Source organism: Macaca thibetana, chromosome X (genome assembly GCF_024542745.1).
Source record: "Macaca thibetana thibetana isolate TM-01 chromosome X, ASM2454274v1, whole genome shotgun sequence".
Taxonomy (NCBI): domain Eukaryota; kingdom Metazoa; phylum Chordata; class Mammalia; order Primates; family Cercopithecidae; genus Macaca; species Macaca thibetana.
The window spans coordinates 105,706,565-105,729,396 of NC_065598.1; the positions used below are offsets into that span (position 1 = coordinate 105,706,565).

General features: G+C 42.1%; 1 protein-coding gene across 9 annotated transcripts in view; it reads left to right on the plus strand.

Annotated features, from left to right (window-relative positions):
- TMEM164 (transmembrane protein 164) overlaps window positions 1-22,832 on the plus strand; it is a 339,420-nt gene that overhangs the window by 92,226 nt on the left and 224,362 nt on the right. For all 9 annotated transcript variants that reach the window (XM_050776565.1, XM_050776571.1, XM_050776567.1 and 6 more), the window contains one exon: window positions 15,995-16,061. In XM_050776565.1, coding sequence (XP_050632522.1) covers window positions 15,995-16,061 — 67 coding nt within the window. The remainder of the gene's footprint in view (window positions 1-15,994; window positions 16,062-22,832) is intronic.

Here is a 22,832-nt window from a genome sequence, read left to right on the forward strand (position 1 = left end):
TTGTATTTCTGTGGGATCGGTGGGGATATCCCCTTAATCATTTTTTGTTGTGTCTGTTTGATTCTTCTCTCTTTTCTTCTTTATTAGTCTTGCTAGCGGTCTATCAATTTTGTTGATATTTTCAAAAAAGCAACTCCTGGATTCATTGATTTTTTGAAGGGTTTTTTGTGTCTCTTTCTCCTTCAGTTCTGCTCTGATCTTAGTTATTTCTCGCCTTCTGCTATGTTTTGAATATGTTTGCTCTTGCTTCTCTAGTTCTTTTAATTGTGATGTTAGGGTGTCAGTTTTAGATCTTTCCTGCTTTCTCTTGTGGGCATTTAGTGCCATAAATTTCCCTCTACACACTGCTTTAAATGTGTCCCAGAGATTCTGGTACGTTGTGTCTTTGTTCTCATTGGTTTCAAAGAACATCTTTATTTCTGCCTTCATTTCATTATGTACCCAGTAGTCATTCAGGAGCAGGTTGTTCAGTTTCCATGTAGTCGTATGGTTTTGAGTGAGTTTCTTGATCCCAAGTTCTAGTTTGATTGCACTGTGGTCTGAGAGACAGTTTGTTATAATTTCTGTTCTTTTACATTTGCTGAGGAGTGCTTTACTTCCAACTATGTGGTCAATTTTGGAATAAGTGTGATGTGGTGCTGAGAAGAATGTATATTGTGTTGATTTGCAGTGGAGAGTTCTGTAGATGTCTATTAGGTCTGCTTGTTGCAGAGCTGAGTTCAGTTCCTGGATATCCTTGTTAACTTTCTGTCTCGTTGATCTGTCTAATGTTGACAGTGGGGTGTTAAAGTCTCCCATTATTATTGTGTGGGAGTCTAAGTCTTTTTGTACTTCTCTAAGGACTTGCTTTATGAATCTGGGTGCTCCTGTACTGGGTGCATATATATTTAGGATAGTTAGCTCTTCTTGTTGAATGGATCCTTTTACCATTATGTAGTGGCCTTTTTTGTCTCTTTTGGTCTTTGTTGGTTTGAAGTCTGTTTTATCAGAGACTAGGATTGCAACCCTTGCCTTGTTTTGTTTTCCATTTGCTTGGTAGATCTTCCTCCATCTCTTTATTTTGAACCTATGTGTGTCTCTGCACGTGACATGGGTCTCCTGAATACAGCACACTGATGGGTCTTGGCTCTTTATCTAATTTGCCGGTCTGTGTCTTTTAATTGGAGCATTTAGCCCATTTACATTTAAGGTTAATATTGTTATGTGTGAATTTGATCCTGTCATTATAATGTAAGCTGGTTATTTTGCTCATTAGTTGATGCAGTTTCTTCCTGGCATTGATGGTCTTTACAATTTGGCATGTTTTTGCAGTGGCTGGTACCAGTTATTCCTGTCTGTGTTTAGTGCTTCCTTCAGGAGCTTTTGTAAGGCAGGCCTGGTGGTGACAAAATCTCTCAGCATTTGTTTGTCTGTAAAGGATTTTATTTCTCCTTCACTTATGAAGATTAGTTTGGCTGGATATGAAATTCTGGGTTGAAAATTCTTTTCTTTAAGAATGTTGAATATTGGCCCCCACTTACTTCTGGCTTGTAGAGTTTCTGCCGAGGGATCTGCTGTTAGTCTGATGGGCTTCCCTTTGTGGGTAACCTGACCTTTCTCTCTGGCTGTCCTTAACATTTTTCCCTTCATTTCAACTTTGGTGAATCTGGCAATTATGTGTCTTGGAGTTGCTCTTCTCGAGGAGTATCTTTGTGGTGTTCTCTGTATTTCCTGAATTTGAATATTGGCCTGCCTTGCTAGGTTGTGGAAGTTCTCCTGGATAATATCCTGCAGAGTGTTTTCCAACTTGGTTCCATTCTCCCCGTCACTTTCAGGTACACCAATCAGACATAGATTTCGTCTTTTCACATAGTCCCGTATTTCTTGGAGGCTTTGTTCATTTCTTTTTACTCAGTTTTTCTCTAAACTTCTCTTCTCTCTTCATTTCATTCATTTGATCTTCAATCACTGATACCCTTTCTTCCAGTTGATCGAATCGGCTACTGAAGCTTATGCATGCGTCATGGAGTTCTCGTGCCATGGTTTTCGGCTCCATTGGGTCATTTAAGGTCTTCTCTACACTGTTTATTCTAGTCAGCCATTCGTCTAATCTTTTTTTCAGTGTTTTTAGCTTCTTTGTGACGGGTTCAAGCATCCTCCTTTAGCTCGGAGAAGTTTGTTATTACTGATCGTCTGAAGCCTTCTCCTCTCAACCTGTTAAAGTCATTCTCCATCCAGCTTTGTTCCATTGCTGGCAAGGAGCTGCGTTCCTTTGGAGGAGAGGCGTTCTGATTTTTAGAATTTTCAACTTTTCTGCTCTGGGTTTTCCACATTTTTGTGGTTTTATCTACCTTGGGTCTTAGATGATGGTGACGTACAGATGGGATTTTGGTGTGGATGTCCTTTCTGTTTGTTAGTTTTCCTTCTAACACTCAGGACCTTCAGCTGCAGGTCTATTGGAGTTTGCTGGAGGTTCACTCCAGACCCTGTTTGTCTGGGTATCACCAGCGGAGGCTATAGAACAGCAGATACTGCAGAACACCAAATATTGCTGCCTGATCCTTCCTCTGGAAGCTTCGTCTCAGAGGGGCACCTGGCCTAATGAGGTGTCAGTTGGCCCCTACTGGGAGGTACCTCCCAGTTAGGCTACTCACTGGTCAGCGACCCACTTGAGGAGCTAGTCTGTCCGTTCTCAGATCTCAAACTCTGTGCTGGGAGAATGACTACTCTCTTCAAAGCTGTTAGACAGGGACGTTTAAGTCTGCAGAAGTTTCTGTTGCCTTTTGTTCAGCTATACCCTGCCCCCACAGGTGGCATCTACAGAGGCAGGCAGGCCTCCTTGAGCTGTGGTGGGATCCACCCAGTTCAAGCTTTCAGGCCGCTTTGTTTACCTACTCAAGCCTCAGAAATGGCGGGCGCCCCTCCCCCAGCCTCGCTGCTGCCTTGCAGTTCGATCTCAGACTGCTGTGTAGCAGTGAGCGAGGCTCCGTGGGCATGGGACCCTCCAGCCAGGCGCGAGATATAATATCTGGTGTGCCATTTGCTAAGGCCGTTGGAAAAGCACAGTATTAGGGTGGGAGTGACCCGATTTCCCACGTACCATCTGTCACGGCTTCCCTTGGCTAGGAAAGGAAATTCCCTAACCCCTTGTGCTTCCCAGGTGAGGTGATGCCCTGCCCTGCCTCGGCTCAAGCTCTGTGGGCTGCACCCACTGTCCGACAAGGCTGGGTGAGATGAACCTGGTACCTCAGTTGGAAATGCAGAAATCACCCATCTTCTGTGTTGCTCACACTGGGCGCTGTAGACTGGAGCCGTTCCTATTCAGCTATCTTGGACAGGCGAGCGTCTTATTTTCTTATATGTGATTTCTGAAATGCAAGTTCCTAACTGCACTTCCTACCACAAGACAGACAGGATTGTGCTACAGGACCTCACAAAGTGGGAAAAAATGTATACACTCTTAGATCCAAGGGTTTATCGAAACAGAAAGTCAGTGTGGAAGGACTCTGGACTCTGGGATGGTAGAAACAGATTTTTTTTTTTGAGACGGAGTCTCACTTTGTGCCCGGGCTGGAGAGCAGTGGCGTGATCTTGGCTCACTTCAGCCTCTGCCTCCTGAGTAGCTGGGATTACAGACGCATGCCACCATGAGCAGCTAATTTTTGTATTTTCAGTAGAGATGGGATTTCACCATGTTGGCCAGGCTGGTCTCGAACTCCTGACCTCAAATGATCTGCCTGCCTTGGCCTCCCAAAGTGCTGAGATTACAGGCATGAGCCACTGTACCCAGCCAGATCTTTTGCTTTTATAATGCAAATCACAGAAAGTAAATCTCAGTGTCTGGCTGAAGGAAAAAAGTAGATCCAAATGTCCATCAGCATGACAATGCGTAACTAACTTGTGGTATATTCATAAAAGTGAATAATATACAGCAGTGAAAAACAGATGAAGTTGAGCTACATGTATAAACATGGATAATTAGAAGTTAAGTGAAAAATGTAATTTGCATAATCTCTTTCTCTATATAATGTACCATTTATTTAAGGATATAAACATGAAACAACACTATATGTGATTTGTGGATACATTCAAACATAGTAAATGTATAAAAACACGGGCAACAAGGAAGTCAACTACTTTAGAATAGAGGTTCCCCTTGGTGAGGGTTGGGGGAGATGAATCGTATTCAGGAAGGGTACACAGAGGACAACTGAATCAATAATATTCAAATTTATTAAAGCTGTATGGTAGGTGCAGAGGTGCTCATTTTAAAAAATACTTTACTGTATGTTTAAAACTTTCAGTGTAAAGAAAAAACTAGGGCAAAAAAACGTTGTTTAAAATGCTCAGAATGTTGGATCACTTATTTTGTGAGTGTGAAAGCTGAGACTGGGAGAATTCGGTGTTTTGCTTCTCTTATACATTTTTGAATTTTGTTCAATTATACAGCCAAATTGGCTTTTTTGGGAATAAAGTTCTATGAATCTTAAGACATGTATAGATTATTATAATTACCACCACATACAGGGTTTAGAACTGCTCCATCACTTACAAAAACTTCTTATACTCTCCCTTTAGTGTGACACCCTGATTTCTAAACCCTGGCAACCACTGACCAGTTCTGCATCACTGTAGTTTTGTCCTTTGGAGAATGTCATACAAATGGAACCTTATAGTATGTAACCTTTAGAGAGTGGCTTTGTTTACTTAGCATAATGCCTTTCAGATTCATCTGAGTCGTTACATGTATCAGTTGTTTATTCCTTTTTATTTCTGAGTGGTTTTCCATGGTCTGTAAGTACCACAGTTTGTTTATCCATTCAGCCATTGAAGGGTACCTGGACTGCTGATTTTGTCTATTATGAGTAGAGTTGCTGTAAACATTGGTGTAGAGGGTTCCGTGTAAACATAAGTTTTCATCTTAGTAGGGAGCCAGGAACAGAATTATTGAGTTGTAGGGTGAGTACTAGTACTTTTAACTTCTAAAAGTTTTTTCTTTTTTTTTTTTTTATTAAAAAAAAAAAAACCTTTATAAGATACCATCAAATAGTTTTCCAAATCAGTACTTTTACGTTTACATTCCCACCAACAGTGTATGAGAATTCTGGTTTCTCCACATTGCTATTGTCTTTTTTTGTTTTTGTTTTTGTTTTCAGGTGAGAAGTGGCATCTGATTGTGGTTTTAGTTTGCATTTCTCTAATGGTAGGGAACGTATTTTTATCTGCTTATTTGCTATGAAAACAACAACATATTCAATAACAACTTCTTTTGGTGAAGTGTCTGTTCACGTTTTTTTTAATAGCACTGTTTTTTTTTGGCGGGGGTGGGGTGGACAGAGTCTCACTCTGCTGCCCAGGCTGAAGTGCGGTGGCGCCATCTCAGCTCACTGCAAGCTCTGCCTCCCGGGTTCATGCCATTCTCCTGTCTCAGCCTCACGAGTAGCTGGGACTACAAGGCACCCGCCACCATGCCCGGCTAATATATATATATATATATTTTGTATTTTTAGTAGAGACGGGGTTTCATCGTGTTAGCCAGGATGGTCTCGATCTCCTGACCTCATGATCTGCCCGCCTCAGCCTCCCAAAGTGCTGGGATTACAGGCGTGAGCCACCGCGGCTGGCTGGGTTGTGTGTTTTCTTATTGTTGAATTTGAGGATTCTTTATATATTCTGGATAAAAGTTCTTTGTTGGATATGTGATTCGCAAATATTTTCTCCCATGTTATATGTTATATAGCTCGTCTTTTCATTGTCTTAAAGTGTCTTTCACAGATCAAAAGTTTTTCATTTTGATTAATGCCAGTTTATCATTTTTTTTCTTTTACGTATTGTGTGTTTGGTGTCACGTCTAAGAACTTTGCTTAACTGAAGATCACAGATTTTTTCCTACATTTCCTTCTAAGAGTTTTATAATTTTCTATTTAGAGTTATGACTTAGCTTTTATATAAGGTGTGACGTTTAGGTTAAGTTTGTTATTTTACATATGAATGTCCAATTGCTTCAACCCCATTTACGCTGTTTTCAAAAATCAAATGATTATATTTATGTGGGTCAAATTCTGGACTATTATGTTTCATTGATTGATGTGTCTATTCTTGGGCAATACTGCATTGTTTTGATTGCTGTAACTTTGTAGCAAGCATTAAAATCAGGCAATGTGACTCCTTCATTATCTGCTTCTTTTACAGAATTATTTTAGCTATTCCTGTTTCTTTGACCTTCCATATACATTTTAAAGTCAGTCTATCTATAAAATATCCTGTTGGGATTTTGATCAGAATTCCTTTGAATCTATAGATCGTTTTGGTGAGAACTGACATCTTTCCTATGTTGAGCCTTTCAGTCCTTGGACATGGTATGTCTTTCCATTTATTTAGGTCTTTTATTTTATCAGCATTTAGCCATTCTCAGCATATGGATCCTGTAAATATTTTGATAGATTTATACCTAAGCATTTTAGTTTTTTTTTTGAAACATTTTTTTTTTTTTTTTTTGAGACAGAGTCTCGCTCTGTTGCCCAGGCTGGAGTGCAGTGGCCAGATCTCAGCTCACTGCAAGCTCCGCCTCCCGGGTTCACACCATTCTCCTGCCTCAGCCTCCCGAGTAGCTGGGACTACAGGCGCCCGCCACCTTGCCCGGCTAGTTTTTGTATTTTTTAGTAGAGACGGGGTTTCACCATGTTAGCCAGGATGGTCTCGATCTCCTGACCTTGTGATCCGCCCGTCTCGGCCTCCCAAAGTGCTGGGATTACAGGCTTGAGCCACCGCGCCCGGCCTTTTTGAAACATTTTAAATGGTACTTTCAAAATTTTGGTTTTCAGTTGTACACTGCTACTGTGTAGAAGTGACTGATTTTTGTGTGTTGACTTTGTATCTTGTATCCTGTGACCTTTAAAAACTAATATATTTTTTTAGGAGCTTTTTTGTAGATTCGTAGGGATTTTCCATACATATAATCACGTCCATTGCAAATAAGGACAGTTTTACTTCTTCCTTTTCAATCTCTATTATTTTTGTTGCCTAATTTCCTCGCTAAAGCTTCTAGTCTAACAGTAGTGGTGAGAGTGGACATCCTTGTCATGTTTCTAATGTTGTAGGGGGCAACATTTAGTCTTTCACCATTAAGTATTACATTAGGTGTAGTAATTTTAGGTGCCCTTTATCAGGTTGAGGAAGTTCCCTACTATTCCTAGTTTGATGATAATTTTTATCATGAATAGATACTGAATTTTGACAAAATACCGTTTCTATGTCAGTTGATACGATCACGTACTTTTTAGTATTTTTTAGTCTTTTTGGCACGATTTGGTGAATTATATTAATTGAATTTCAAACATTGAACTAACCTTGTATTACCAGGACAAAACGCACTTAGTCATACAGTATTATTCTTTCTATACTGCTACTTTAGATTTGCTAATATTTTCCTGAGGATTTTTGTGTCTGTGTTCATGAGGAATATTGGTCTTTGTTTCCTTCCTTCCTTCCTTCCTTCCTTCCTTCCTTCCTTCCTTCCTTCCTTCCTTCCTTCCTTCCTTCCTTCCTTCCTTCCTTCCTTCCTTCCTTCCTTCCCTCCCTCCCTCCCTCCCTCCCTCCCTCCCTCCCTCCTTCCTTCCTTCTCTCTTTCCCTCCTTGCCTCCCTCCCTCTTCTTCCTGCTTCCTTCTTCTTCCATCATCATCTTCATTTTCCTCTATTTTCTTCTTCTCTTCCTCTTCTTCCTCCCCATTACCCACCTCCTCTAGTTTTGGTATCTGGGTAATGTAGTGATGGACCATTCTGTTTCATTTGTTGATGTGTTTATTCTTTGCCCTCTTCAAATCAAAAATGAGAAATGTTTCCTTCTCTTTTATTTTCTGGACAAGATTGTACAAATATTTGGTAGAATTGGTCACTGAAACTATCTGAGTCTGGAGATTTCTTATTCAGATGATTTTAACTATGAATTTAATTTATTGAATAGGATTATTCAGGTTGTCTTTTTCATCTTGGGTGAGTTTTGGAGTTTGTGGTTTTTGAAGAATATGCCCATTTCATCTAAGTTGTCAAATTTATGTGCACAGAGTTGGTTGGAGTATTCTTTTATAATTTTAATTACTAGAGTTCTAATATCTTCTTTCATTGCTGATATTGTTAACTTTTTTCCTTCTCTCTTTTTATCCATGTCATTCTACCTAGAGGTTTATAAATTGTATTGACTTTTTTGAAACACAAACTTTTGGTTTTATTGATTGTTCTTTTTTTTTTGAGACAGAGTCTCACTCTGTCGTCCAAGCTGGAGTGCAGTGGCGTATGCTCATGGCTCATTGCAGCCTCGACCTCCTGGGCTCAAGTGATTCTCCCACCTCAGCCTTCCGATTAGCTGGGACTACAGTCTTGCACCACTACATCCCAGGCTGGTCTTGAACTCCTGGGCTCAAGTGACCCCCCCCGCCTTGGCATCCCAAAATGCTGGGATTACAGGCATAAGGCACTGGGCCCTGCCTCTCTATTGTTTTTCTTTTCCATTTCATTGATCTCTGCTCTTTATTATTTCATTTTTTCTGCTTGCCTTGGATTTATTTTGCTCTTATTTTTTGGATTCTTAAGGTGGGAGCTTAGATTGCTAATTTGAGATCATTCTTTTTGCCTAATATAATAATTTCAGGCCGGGTACAGTGGCTCACGCCTGTAATTCCAGCACTTTGGGAAGCCGAGGTGGGTGGATTGCTTGAGGCCAGGAGTTCGAGGCCAGCCTGGCCAACATGGCGAAATCCCATCTCTACAAAAAATACAAAAAAAACAAAAAACAAAAAACAAAACAAAAAAAAACCCCACCAAAAACTGGGCGTAGTGGCAGGCGCCTGTAATCTCCTACTTGGAAGACTGAGGCAGGAGAATCACTTGAACCCGGGAGGCGGATGTTGTAGTGAGGCAACATCCTGCCACTGCACTCCCGTCCTCCAACCTGGGTGACAGAGTGAGACTGTCTTAAAAAAAAAAAAATTTCCTGTTACTGGCATCTTTTTTTGTTGTTGTTCAGTTCAAAATATTTTATAATTTCCTTTGCAAATTCCTGTCTATGAATTTGCCTTTCCAGCCATCCAGAGAATTTGTCATCTGTTCCATATCTTTTTGTTCTTGGTTGTTGTCAAGTACTAAATTGAAATAGAATTCATCTCGTGAAGGATCATAATAGCTTCATTTGTTATGAATAATATGATATGCATTTACACTGATCTATTAAGGATAATACAGCCACTGTATATTGAGTGCTTATTATATCCTAGGCACTACATTGATCACTTTACATGGTCTTATTTTATTAAATTCTCTAATCCTTTCAGTAGGTGCTGTTATTAGTTCCAGTACCAATTGTGAGGAAATTTACACTTTTTTTTTTGAGACAGAGTCTCGCTGTGTCGCCTAGGTTGGAGTGCAGTGGCCCCATCTCGGCTCACTGAAAGCTCCGCCTCCCAGGTTCCCGCCATTCTCCTGCCTCAGCCTCCCGAGTAGCTGAGACTACAGGAGCCTGCCACCACGCCCGGCTAATTTTTTAAATTTTTTTATTTTTAGTAGAGATGGGATTTCACTGTGTTAGCCAGGATGGTCTCGATCTTCTGACCTCGTGATCTGCCCACCTCGGCCTCCCAAAGTGCTGGGATTACAGGCGTGAGCCACTGTGCCTGGCCAGAAATTGACACATATTTTAAGTGATTTGTCCATAGTCACTTGGCCGGTAAATGGTAGAGATGGGATGGAATGTAGACTTGATTCCAACCCCCCTTAACCATTGTACATTTCCTCTAGTTATTTCACTTCTTGCCTTCTCATAAAAATTGTTAGCTTTTTGAGGGCAGATACTGTGTCTTACTTACACTGATCTTCTTTTCCCTACAATACCTGCAACAATGTTAGGCACACAGTAATGGATTGGCTAATGTTTGTGGAACTAAATTCAACAAAATTAACTGATCCAGAAGAGAATCAAAACCATGGTGCTTGCCATATTGCCTCAGATTCTTACCAGCTAAGCAGACTCAGTGTAGCATCCTATACAAAACCAAAAAAGCTTATAGGAAATGTTTGTGACAGTAATAATGGTTATCTTGTGTTCTTTTGTGATGATCAGTCAGATGTGGCCATAAGAGTAGACAGAGGAGAGGGTAAGGAAAAAACAAAGTTTATTATATTCACAGGTCCTAGAGATAGGAGGCCTGGGATACTAGGCAAGGCCACTTGGGAAAGACATTAGGGTGGTGAGGAGGCAGGAGATAGGAGCAAGGAGGAAGTTTTAGGCCACTGCCTTTATTGGGGTTTCCACAGGAAAAGCAAGGCAGGACAGGGTGGATAGTTAAGGATTGGCTAGTTCGAATAATTTCAGCAGGCCTCTAAGCTGTAGGGGTGCACCCTAGTTGCCTGATATCTGGCCCTGGGGCGATTAAGGAAGAGGAATATAGCCTCCTGGGGTGTAAGGGGCAGATAGAGGAGGTCTGGCTTTGGATTGGTTAGTGTGCATATCAAAGGCATGTTTCTGGCCGAGTACTTGCTATCTTCTAAGAATTGGCTGGAGTATGGGGGTGGGGGCAGGCTGTCTCTAGCCAGAAAGGGTTTTAAAGATATCAGAATATCACAATATACAGAAAATAAAATATATGCTGCATATCAAGCAATTCAACTTTCTCTTGTAATGTCATGACTTTTCTTTGCTTCTTGGGAGCACTTCCAGCATGACTAGTGGCACTTCATCTAGATCCCCTGGTGTTACTCAATGATTACAGTATCACACTAAACAGGATGGAAAACATGAGGGAAGGGTCGACCCTTGAACAACATGGGTTTGAGCTATGCAGGTCCACTTAGAAGCAGATTTTTTCAATAAATATATTGGAAAAAGGTTTGGAGATTTTTGACAATTTGAAAAAATTTGCACGCAAGTCTTATAGTCTAGAAATATTGAAAAAGATTAAGATAAGGTTAAGTATGTCATGAATGAATAAATATATGTAGACACTAGTGTATTTTATAGTTTACTACTCTAAAATATACACAATCTATTATAAGAAGTTAAAATTTATCAAAGCTTATGTACACATTTACAGACTGTACATTGTGCCATCATAATTGAGAGATGCAAACAGATATAAAGATGCAGTATTAAAGCATAACCGCATAAAATGAACTGTAGTACATACTGTACTCCTGTAATAATTTTATAGCCACGTCCTGCGGTGAGCTCAGGTGTTGTGAGTATCCCTTATAATGCCCTGTGCCCCTAATCATCTCTGAATAGGCTGTTCTTTCTCCAGTAAATGGTGGATCCCAATAAAAAGTGATCCTTGTGGTTCTCGCATTTTTCATCATGTTTAGTGCAATACCATAAATGTTGAATAACACCAGAGGACCCATACAAAGTGCACTAGTCATGCTGAAGTGCTCCCAAGAAGCAGAGAAAAGTTAAGACATTACAAGGAAAAGTTGAATTGCTTGATAGATTGAGGTCTGCAGCTGCAGTTGCCCACTATTTTAGATGGACGATTCATCTTGTGAACAGATGATGCAGACTTACGGTATTGATAAATGTAGTACAGTACTCTAAATGTATTTTCTCTTCCTCATGACTTTTTTAATGTTTTCTCTTCTCTGTAAGAATACAATATATAATACATATAACATACAAAATTTGTGTTAATTGATCTCAGTAAGGCTTCTGGTCAACAGTAAGCTATTGGTAGTTAAGTTTTAGAGGAGTTAAAAGTTATAGGCAGGTTTTAGACTGCTCAGGAAGTCAGTGCCCCTAACCTCCACATTGTTCAAAGATCAACTGTATATATAATACAATGACCAATACTCTGAGCTGGCAAGGAGGTTTATAAGTATGACTAACTAAATATAAGTCTGTCCCCAAGCTCTACTTTTTGGTTCTGGCCTTCAGTCTGTCCATCTGCTTTCTCTGGACCTCTTTCTGACACTTTGAATTTTTTAAATAGTTTGTCTCTCATATATATTTTTTTCTATTCCTTTTTCCATTCCCATCCTTCCTTTCCTCCTTTCCCTCCCTCCCTCCCTTCCTCCCTTCCTCCCTTCCTTCTTTCCTTCCTTCCTTCCTTCCTTCCTTCCTTCCTTCCTTCCTTCCTTCCTTCCTTCCATCCATCCATCCATCCATCCATCCATCCATCCATCCATCATCCATCCATCATCCATCCATCCATCTTGAGGCTTTAGGTGAGTTCTTCACCATTTATTTAACAAACATTTTATGTGAGTCTTACTATATGCCACGCACATTTTAATGCATTTTATAAATATAATTCCCTATAACAATCCTATGAGTTGGGTACTATTATGGTTCCTATTGTACAGATGAGGGAACTCCCTCACAGGAGTTTCTAGTGGCCCTATAGCCATTTGCCATACCCAATACAAATTTTTGTGGCAGGCTGCGGGTGGGTATAAAGTTAAAACAAAAGCCTCTGCTTCTGAGTTGGTCAGTCATTTACCTGTAGAGCTGTGCTTTGTCTGTAAAGGACAGTGTAGTTGTGTGATCAGGATAGTTGCCACAGAACACACAAGGGGTTTAGGCATGACCTTCCTTGCCCCAATGGCATTCAAGAACTTTTTCCTTCCTGGCCTGCAGTCTGATACATACACACATAGAAACACAGACACACACACACACACACAGAACATATGTAACATTCATGCCATAGGTTTAAAGCAGAGTACAATGGCAAAAACACAAGCTTGAAACTTGGTGACATCTGAGCTTGACTTCAGCCTCTGTCACTTATTATGTGTTTGATCTTGGGCAGATCACTTAATCACTTGGAGCTTTGGTTTTCTCCGATATGAAATGAAGAAGATGATGGTGGTTATAATAAAAACTCTAATGACTGAATGAGATGATGTATTTGAATCCTTAGCCCAATGATTTGCACATAGAAATGTTCAATACATGTTAGAAATGTTTGTGATTATTAGTATGTAAGGCTTCTTTATATATTAAAGATAATTCACCCTCTGGCATATATATAGCTCGCATATACTGAATTTTGAGAACCCAGAGCAATGCTTGTCTTTATCTAGGGACTTAACTGTTTTGGATCTTTATGTTAGTTTTATCTTCATCTTTGGCCATCCATAGGCCCTTATCAGTTCCATCAACCCCAAGATTTAACTTTTGGTGCCCAAATGTCTAATTGACCCTGTGCAAATGCTAACATTTCGTTTGAGGTCCATAGCAAAGCCTGGCACCAGAATCCAGCTTTTTTGTTTGTTTGTTTGAGATGCAGTCTCGCTTTGTCACCCAGGCCGGAGTGCAATGGCATGATCTCGGCTCAGTGCAACCTCTGCCTCCCAGGTTCAAGTGATTCTCCTGCCTCAGCCTCCTGAGTAGCTGGGACTACAGGCGCCTGCCACCTTGCCCAGCTAATTTTTGTATTTTTAGTAGAGACGGGGTTTCGCCATGTTGGCCAGGCTGCTCTTGAACTCCCTACCTCAAGTGATCCTGCCTCGGCCTCCCAAAGTGCTGGGATTACAGGTGTGAGTCACCACACCCCGCCCAGAATCCAACTTTCATCTGGACTGTTGATGTGATTTTTTTTTTTTTTGCTCTCCCAGGGTGAGTTTTTATGTTGTGGCTGTCACATAGGAGGGCCCAGGGGCGGGATTAAGCCAGATTCTACTTCACTGAAGGCCTGGAATGGCTGTTAATAGCTCCTGCTGTAGATACTAAGGCTTGAGCCAGAATTTTTAGTACTCCGTTTGTCAGGTTTGTCAGACACGGAGTGCCACCTTGAATGACACTGCTGAAAAAGGGTTGTGGTAACCTGGCCAGCCCCAGGGAGGCTGGAGTGACATTGCATTGGTGTGCCTCTTCCCTTTTATGGACCAGGTCAAGCCTTATTAATCTGAGGGAGTGTGATGGCCTTGGGTAGCCAAACAGCCTTTTCCACTTTAGTTATCCTTTGAAATCTTATTAAGCCAGGGGCAGGGAATGAAGAAGGAGGTGGAGAGACCCTTGAAACTAAAAGGAAGGAAAGAGGAACATTCTCACCCTCCACCTGAGGTCATACTTTGGCAGGAGGAGGGGACCAGGGGCTTCTATACAAGGCAGCAAGAGAGATGTAAGAGTTTGGGGTCTGCAGTCAGATAAACCTGGTTTTGAACTCTGACTCTACTCTCTTATGTGTAATGTTGACCAGATCACCTCACTTCTCTGAAACGCGTTTCCTTATCAACAAAATGGGAAAAGTAATTGTACCTATCTCAGAAGATTGGTATAAAAATTAAGCAAGAAAGTTCATGTAAAGCAGTTAATCAGATACTTGCCTGGAATATTATTATTTTTCTTCTGGTTCTTGATTAAGGATGGCTGGAATATATTAAGTGCACACCATCACTATTCACAAAGTTTTGGTGACAAAGAACAATAGGAAGAAACAGACTAGGGGAAGTGAAAAGCAGTCTTGGGGTTTCTGTGCCATTCTCCGGGGTCTTCTTGTAACATCTTTTAGTCTTTCTCCCTTCCCTTCTTCCCTCCCTCCCCTCCCCTCCCCTCCCCTCCCCTCCCCTCCCCTCCCCTCGTCTTGCTCTCTCACCCAGGCTGTAGTGCAGTGGCATGATCTGGGTTCACTGCAATCTCCACCTCCTGAGTTAAAGCAATTCTTGTGCCTCAGCCTCCCGAGTAGCCAGGATTACAGGCACCTGCCACCATGCCTGGCTAATTTTTATATTTTTAGTAGAGATGGGGTTTTGCCATATTGGCTAGGGTGGTCTTGAACTCCCGACCTCAGCTGATCCGCCAGCCTCTGCCTCCCAAAGTGCTGGGATTATAGGCATGAGCCACTGCACCCAGCCACATCTCTTAGTCTTACAAACACATCTGTGAGTGCCAAGAGAAGAGCTGAAGTTCTAGGGAGTCTTGAACATGTGGACTGTTTTCCCAGCCAGGGCATAGGAGGTATGCTGTGTGAGCGTGTGTGTGTGTGTGTGTGTGTGTGTGTGTGTGTGTGTGTGTGTGTGTATGTGAGAGAGCGAGAGCGAGAGCGAGAGCGAGAGAGAGAGAGAGAGAGAGAGAGAGAGAGATTGATATCGACCTGCAGCTAGTGTTGAGGTCTAAGAGGCATGTTGCCTCTGTGGTGGTTGTCCATAACCCATCAAATCAATGTTTCTTCAAGAGGAACAGACTGTCATTCTTTTCATCTCTCTTAGTAGTAAAGAACCATTTTCCTTTAATAATGAAGGAAGCTACTTAAATCCATCCCCAGAGCCCTCACAAGCAGGGTTTGTTCCTGAGTTAATTGTGCTTGACTTATGAAGGGTTTCTAATATGCATGTACTTTAACAAGTCTGGCATTGGGATTGGGAAACAGTATCATTAACCAGTGCTGGAGACCAGTGGTTTTCTTCTTATTTTTTCTTTTTTTGTTTTGCTTTTAAGTCACAGAGCCCAATATGTAAATGAAAGCCTGGAAGGCTGCTCACTTTTGCTCCTGAGGGCATTTCTAAGAAAGTGGGGAAATACAGTTTGCAAAACACTGCAGTTGGCTTCCTGGGTTGTAGCAATATTTTTCTGTCTAGGTCTCTGTTTGGGGAAAAGGATTATACATGACAGTGTAAATAAGCAGCCATGTTATAATAAATAGGTTTCTACTGTAATAACAGAACACTTACCTCCCGTAGTTCCCCTTTTCTAATGCCGCCCAAGCTGTAGCAGTTGAAGCTGTTGATTGGGACTGACTGAATGTTTAGGGAGCACAGAGCTCATTATGTAATAAATTGTTGTAACCAAAGCATGTTCAGGAGGTGTTCGGGGGATTCTGAGCCAGTGATGGTGCTCTTCAGAACATTTCAGTTAATACAAAATATGCCACTTTTAATTTATTTTGTGCAAACTCTAGTGCCATTTTCCACAGAGAGCAACTTGTATACATAGTTCTCTTCCATATGGCGTGGCTTAACGTGACATGTCTTTTTTCTCCCTTTGTATCAGGGACTGAGTATGACCTGAACTTTATCTTTCTCTCCCACTAGGCTACAGATGCACATGTTGAATGGAGCTCTTCTGGCATTGCTCTTTCCTGTGGTAAACACTCGGCTGGTAAGTAGCCCCTTCTGGAAATGTACCAGCAACATCCAAAGCAGTACTTGTCCATATGCCCATGTGATTTTAAAAATATACATATAGCTGGCTGGGCGCGGTGGCTCACGCCTGTAATCCCAGCACTTTGGGTGGCCGAGACGGGCGGATCACTTGGGGTCAGGAGTTTGAGACCAGTCTGGCCAACATGGTGAAGCCCCATCTCTACTAAAAATACAAAAATTAGCCAGGCATGGTGGTGTTTGCCTGCAATCCCAGCTACTCGGGAGGCTAAGGCAGAAGAATCACTTGAACCCGGGAGGCAGAGGTTGCAGTGAGTCAACGCTGTGCCACTGCACTCCAGCCTGGGCGACCGAGTGAGATTTGGTCTCAAAAAAATAAAAAAGTAAAATAACCAGGGCAGACCAAAGAAACCTATACAAACTCTTTGAGAGGTTTAATGGAAAGAAAGGAGCTTTCAGGTGTCCTAAGATTCAGCCACACTGGCCTTGAGTAATTTGCTGTGGGAGCCTCATAGCCTGTCTAGTTCTCCAAGGACTTCCTCGGGCAAGAATTAGATTCCTTCCCCATTCACCCAAACCCATGGGCCAGTCTGGACCAAACAGCCCCTAGTGGCTAGCAGGGAGAATCCCATGGTCGCAGCAGCAGGCTGGGTGATAAACCAGCCCAGAAAGAAGCAGGAGCTACAATGCTGGGCTGGCAGAGCTGTGTCCTCAGAATCCCAAATGTGGGACTGTGGAGGGATTAGCAGGTCACATTGAGAAGCTCAGAAAAAGAAATCACTTGTAAAATTATTACTACTGCTTTCTGACTTAAATTTGCCTTAAACATTAAGATCATAGTTTAAATCTTTAATTGATAATCCTCAGTTTTGGATAGAATTTTACAGTGTACAAGGCTTTTCGCATAACAGTGTTTGAGGTAGACAGGGCAAGAATTATGGCCTCTTGTTTTACAGAGGAAGAAAATTTTTCTCAGGGAGTAAAATTCCAAGTGGCAGTTAGGATTGGAGCCTAAGCCTCTTGATCCTAAAACCACAGCTATGCTTTGCTCCCTCTCCACAAATATTCCTGTCATCTCCTCCCCACAAATATTCATGTATACCTTTATGATAGTTACAATTTTCAAGATGCATGTCATATATCAGTAGAAGTTAACAGAGAAAGCATTCATCTAAAGCAGCAATTTTGAACCCTAATATGTTCCAGGCTCACCTAATTAGCTTGATTTAATCATTTCACAATGCAAACATATATCAAAACATCATACTGTATGTACTTTATAAGTACCCACAATTATTCGTCAGTTAGAAATAAAATTAAAAACAAACACTGATGCCCTGCCCCGCCCTTGGAGAGGATGAGTTCATGATCTGTGATGAAGCCTGAGCATTGTGTTTTGAAAAGTTCCCCAGGTGATTCTAGCATGGAGTGGGAGTTGAGAACCCCTGATTTCATGCAATGATTCTGAAATGTAACATTCATAGCAGTCAACTGAAGGGCTTGTCAAACATGAGGCTTGTCAGGCTCCATCCCCAGAAGGTCTGATTGAGAGAGTCTGCAAGTAATGGCAGGGACTGAATGTTTGTAACAAGTCCCCAAGTGATGCCGATGCAGGGGGTCCTTAGACCACTCTTGAAGAATCACTGTCCCGGGTGTTCATAACTCACAGTTACTCCAAGTGTGTAACTCAAAGTATGGTCCTAGGATCAGCATCACATGGGTGTTGCTTGTTAGACATGCAGAATTTCAGGGGCCACCTGCAGACACCTGCATCAGAATTTACATTTTAGCAGGACTCCCAAGGTAGCTTATATGGACTAGATCTTTTCTGCCAAGGACCCCAAAGCATCTTACAGATAAAGCATTTGAGCTTTTGATGGAGGGTAACGTCTGTGTTGGGGAGTGCAGGGGGCACAGCCTCTGTCTTAATAGGGTGCACTTGGTTCAACATTCCCCTGTGAGCTGGGATCAGTAGGCACAGGCCACTGACACAGGCACTGTTGCCCTGCCTTCTACATCTCCCATGGTCTGTGACTTGCCTGACTTCACCTGGTGAACTGTAGAATCAGAACTCCTGCCTTGGTCTCAGAGGTAGAGGGGATAATTTCAAAGAATGGTAAAAATAAACCAAATTGAAAAACAACAGTTAACAAAAAACAGCGAATTTCCCATACCACAGCTTAAGTCCTTCCTGCCTCAGGGAAGTGGAACAGGGTTGGAGCAGAAGTTACTTCCTGCCTGTGGAGGTAACCTGCTAGGGCAGAAAAATAGATCCAATGCTATCTTACCATCTTTCTGCTCCCCCTTGTACCTGTTTTCTCAGGAGACTGAGAGGTCAGGCAGATAGAGAGCTGCTTTCTCAAATTTCAGCAGCTCTGTCAGATCCCAGAAAAGGAAGGTGCATCAGAAAATCTCCCCCTAGGCTAATAGAGTTAATGATCCTGAATTGGAGTGTTTCCAGCCCACAATTCTGGCCAAACAGCACCTGCTGAGGTGGATAGATATAGTTCCTCTAGACAGGCCACCTTCAGCTCTCTTTCTAGTAGGACCTTTCCCCCAATGAAGACCAAATAACCTTCTTGCAAAGCCATTGAATGTAAACAGAAATTTTGATTCTCACTGTAGAAGCATGAGAATGAGGGCCCCAAAATGCTCCATTACGTACCGAAATCAGTTAGAAAGCTGGTGGTGAAGTTTTCATTCAGTCAGTATTGTTACACAAAAGGTACATATCTCCCTAGGTCTGCTGAAGTAGCCTTAGTCCCTTTATCAATAACAGTAGCAGTTGCTGGGTGCAGTGGCTCACACCTGTGGTCCCAGCTACTCAGGAGGCTGAGGTGGGAGGATCACTTGAGGCCAGGAGTTTGAGACCAACCTGAGCAACACAGTGAGAACTCATCTCTTAAAAAAAAAAAAAAAAAAAGAATCGGCTGAGCCTGGTGGCTCATGCCTGTAATCCCAGCACTTTGGGAGGCTGAGGCAGGCAGATCACGAGGTCAGGAGATCGAGGGCAGCGTGGTGAAACCCCGTGTGTACTAAAAATACAAAAATTAGCTGGGCGTGGCAGTGTGCACCTATAATCCCAACTACTTGGGAGGTGGAGGCAGGAGAATTGCTTGAACCCAGGAGGTGGAGATTGCAGTGAGCCGAGATCGCGCTCCAGCGTGGCGACAGAACGAGACTCCGCCTCCAAATAAATAAATAAATCAGTAAATAGAAATTAACTGGACATGGTGGTGCAAGCCTGTAGTCCAGGCTGCTTGAGACTTCCTCCCTCCCTCCTGAGGTGGGAGGGTCGCTTGAACCTAGGAGTTCAAGGCTGTAGTGATTTATGATCATGTCACTGCACTCCAGCCTAGGCAACAGAGTGAGACCCCATCTTTAAAAAAATAAAAAGTAACAGTAGCAGCACTATCAGCTGCTGATTCTTGAGTGCTTGCTATGTGCCACTGTTCTAAGTGCTTTACATGGCTTAATTTATTTAATCATTGCAATAAACTTATGAGGCAAGGTACTGTTACTATTCCCAAGATCAAAGTGCCAGCAAGGTTAGTTTCTTCTGAGGCCTCTCTGGCTTGCAGATGGCCACCTTCATGCTGCCTCTTCTCATGGTCCTTTCTCTACACACACATCCCTAGTGTCTCTTGTTTAGCCAAATTTCCTCTTCTAAGGACACACATCTGATTGCATAGAGCCCACTCTGATGGCCTCCTTTGAACCTCATCACCTCTTTGAAGGCCCTATCTGCAAATACTGTACAGTCACATTCTGAAGTACTAAGAGTTAGGGCTCCAACGTACAAATTTTGGGGGGACACAATTCAGCTCATAGCACCCATACTACCCTATATAGAAACCACTGTTTCTTCCCCCAACCCTGCTTTCCTTCCTCCCTCCTTTTCCCCCATGTCATAGCAGATGTGCTGGTATATCTGTTACATTAACAGCTAATACTTTCCAAATAAATGTGAGGCTGTAGTCAACTAACTTACCAAAAATGTTCAAGTAACCTTTCTTGACATTGAAACTTCTTTGTTGGGCTGTCTCTTAACTAGTGATTCCAGTCAATCTGGTCAATCTTTGTGCTCTTTTTCTAAAGAAAAGAACTTAGAAAAGCTGGGGATATCTCCATTTGCCTATGTATTTGCAATTGGGTTAGGTCTGGTTCTTTTAGATGATTGGGACCTCTCTTGGACTACTCTGGCTTTAGGGAGTTTTGCCTTGCAGCCCCTTAGTTGAGCTCAGATTGACTTCACATGAGACACATGAAGATTGGCAACTCTTTCTTAAACCTGATGATCCAATTAGGCAGGAAGACAGCTTTTGACTTTTTCCTTCTTGGCCCTTTATCTTTTTAATTATTTTATTTTGTTGCTCATTAGCAGTAATGAGGAAGCAAGAAAAATAAAATGAACTGATCATTGTGTGTACCGGTACCATAGATATACATATACTCACATACACAAAGACAGAGTGAGAGGGCGTTCAAAGTAGTTGCCACAGTCAGCTAAAGGATGTGGGGTCCTCAGTGAATTTCTAGTGCTCTGCTCTGCCCTGTGACTTACTGGCACCGGGATTTGCAGATCAGCTAGAGAATGCCTAGGCTTCAGTTTCTCTGCGTTCTCCATCTTCAAAGCTGAACCCTAAAAGAAGGACTGTGTATTCCAGTGACCCATATTACAAGTAAGTGCTCTTTACACCTAGGATTCTGGAAAAAGGGGGGGGGGGGGTGGGCTCTTTCTGGATTCAGGTGAATTATATTAAAGGGTGATTTCCAGTGATACGCCCTTTTGTTTCTTGGAGGGAAGGAGGGGAAGTACATCATGAACCTATTGATTATTAGATTAGCAGGGAGCTCAAAGCTTGTCTGATGTAATCTTATCTTCCAGAGGGTGAATTTAGGAGGATAAATGACTGGTTTAAGTAGTCAAGGTGGGTGCTCCCAGAACCCATATCTCTTGACTGAGACTTCAGAGTTATTTTTCTATTCCATGAATGAAATTCAGGGAGAGTTTGTGTGCTGGTGATAGAGCCTCTTCCTAGATAAATGCACTTACACACAATTTTGCAGACAATTTCAGGAGGGACACAGACTACCACTTCCTCTCCTAGCCCCTCTCCCCTCTGTAAGCCCACCTATGGATCCCATGTTAATGTCTTCCTGCCTAGGCTATAAATAGTTCATAGCTTAGGGAATAGATGTGCTGTCTAGTTTGTGAGTTCCTTGTTATAGCCACTGGCCATTTGTCCTGATGGTGATGCTGGGTTCCTTATCTATACCCATGACTTTGCAAAGAATATCATCCAACCAGGCGCGGTGGCTCACGCCTGTAATCTCAGCACTTTGGGAGGCTGAGGTGGGCGGATCACGAGGTCAGAAGTACAAGACCATCCTGGCTAGCATGGTGAAACCCCCGTCTCTACTAAAAATACAAAAAATTAGCTGGGCGTGGTGGCGGGCCCCTGTAGTCCCAGCTACTCGGGAGGCTGAGGCAGCAGAATGGTGTGACCTGGGACGCAGAGCTTGCAGTGAGCCGAGATCACGCCACTGCACTCCAGCTTGGGCAACAGAGCGAGACTCTGACTCAAAAAAAAAAAAAAAAAAAAAAAAAAAATCTCATCCAATCCAGGATAAACCACTTTCAGGAAATTAAAGCCAAGAGGTGGAAGCTAAGTAGGGTGTCTACGGAACAGATTAGATTTTCAGTTACGGTACTCACGTGCAAAGCTAGTGATCTGGCCCTGAAATGAGACACTGGGCCCATGCTGCAACCTCAGCGCTCTGCTTTTCGCCCTGTAACCCCCATGAGAGTTTCTTCTGAATGCAGAATGTTCTTAGCAAGGGAGACTGGATACAGAAAAGAAAGTTAAGATACTATATCAGCCCTCTTCCCAGACCAAAAACGCTAGCCTGGCCTGCATTTGTGTTTGTACCCATCTGTCTTCTACTAGAAGAAGCATGCTAATTATTCTTTTCATCAAGCTCCTTTCTTCTTCAGGGCCTAAAGCCTTAAGCACATTATTATCTTATTATCAAACTTGCCGATTATTATATATCCTAGTTGATCTATTATGTTAGTTAGTTCCTTTTTACCCTCTTTACTACCACTCTCCTTTTGCCCAGTTCTTTTTGCTCTGTTGGATAGGATGGTTCTTTTGAATATTCCTAATCTTCAGACTGAGTGGAAGAAGATAGTAATGATTCTGTCATTACTGGGTGTCTATCCTCCATTCACAAACATTGTATCGATGTTCTTGGGATGCAGCTTTTCCACTGACGCACCTTGTACCCATGTGTGCTGCTGGAAAAAGTTTGTTGTCGCCGATGCAAATAAGCTTGAAAATCTCACTCTTTGCTAATTGGCATATCGAAATGTGCTAGTTGACCTAGAAAAGTTATTTCTGTGACTGGCAAATTGGGCTATTTTGAAAAGTGATAGTTTGGATTTTGGACCTGAACTGAGGACAGAATATCCCTTTATTATCCTGAGGGTTCTTAAAGTGTACAAAGCTTGGTTTCAAAAGGGGTATTAATTTTCTAAAGAACTGAGTGAGGCAAAATAGTGCCTCAACCTTCTGCAAAGGCCAGTGTGTTTCTGATCAGATGAATGCATTGTGTCTGAGGATGTGGGGGGTATTGAGATGAGTTTGGGATTCCTGGTCCAAACCAAATTCTAGGGACTATCCTAGAATATGTCAACTTACTAGCTTTATTTTAAGACTAAGCTTTGAGGGTCTTAAATCCTTGATGAATCCAGCCTAGATCACAC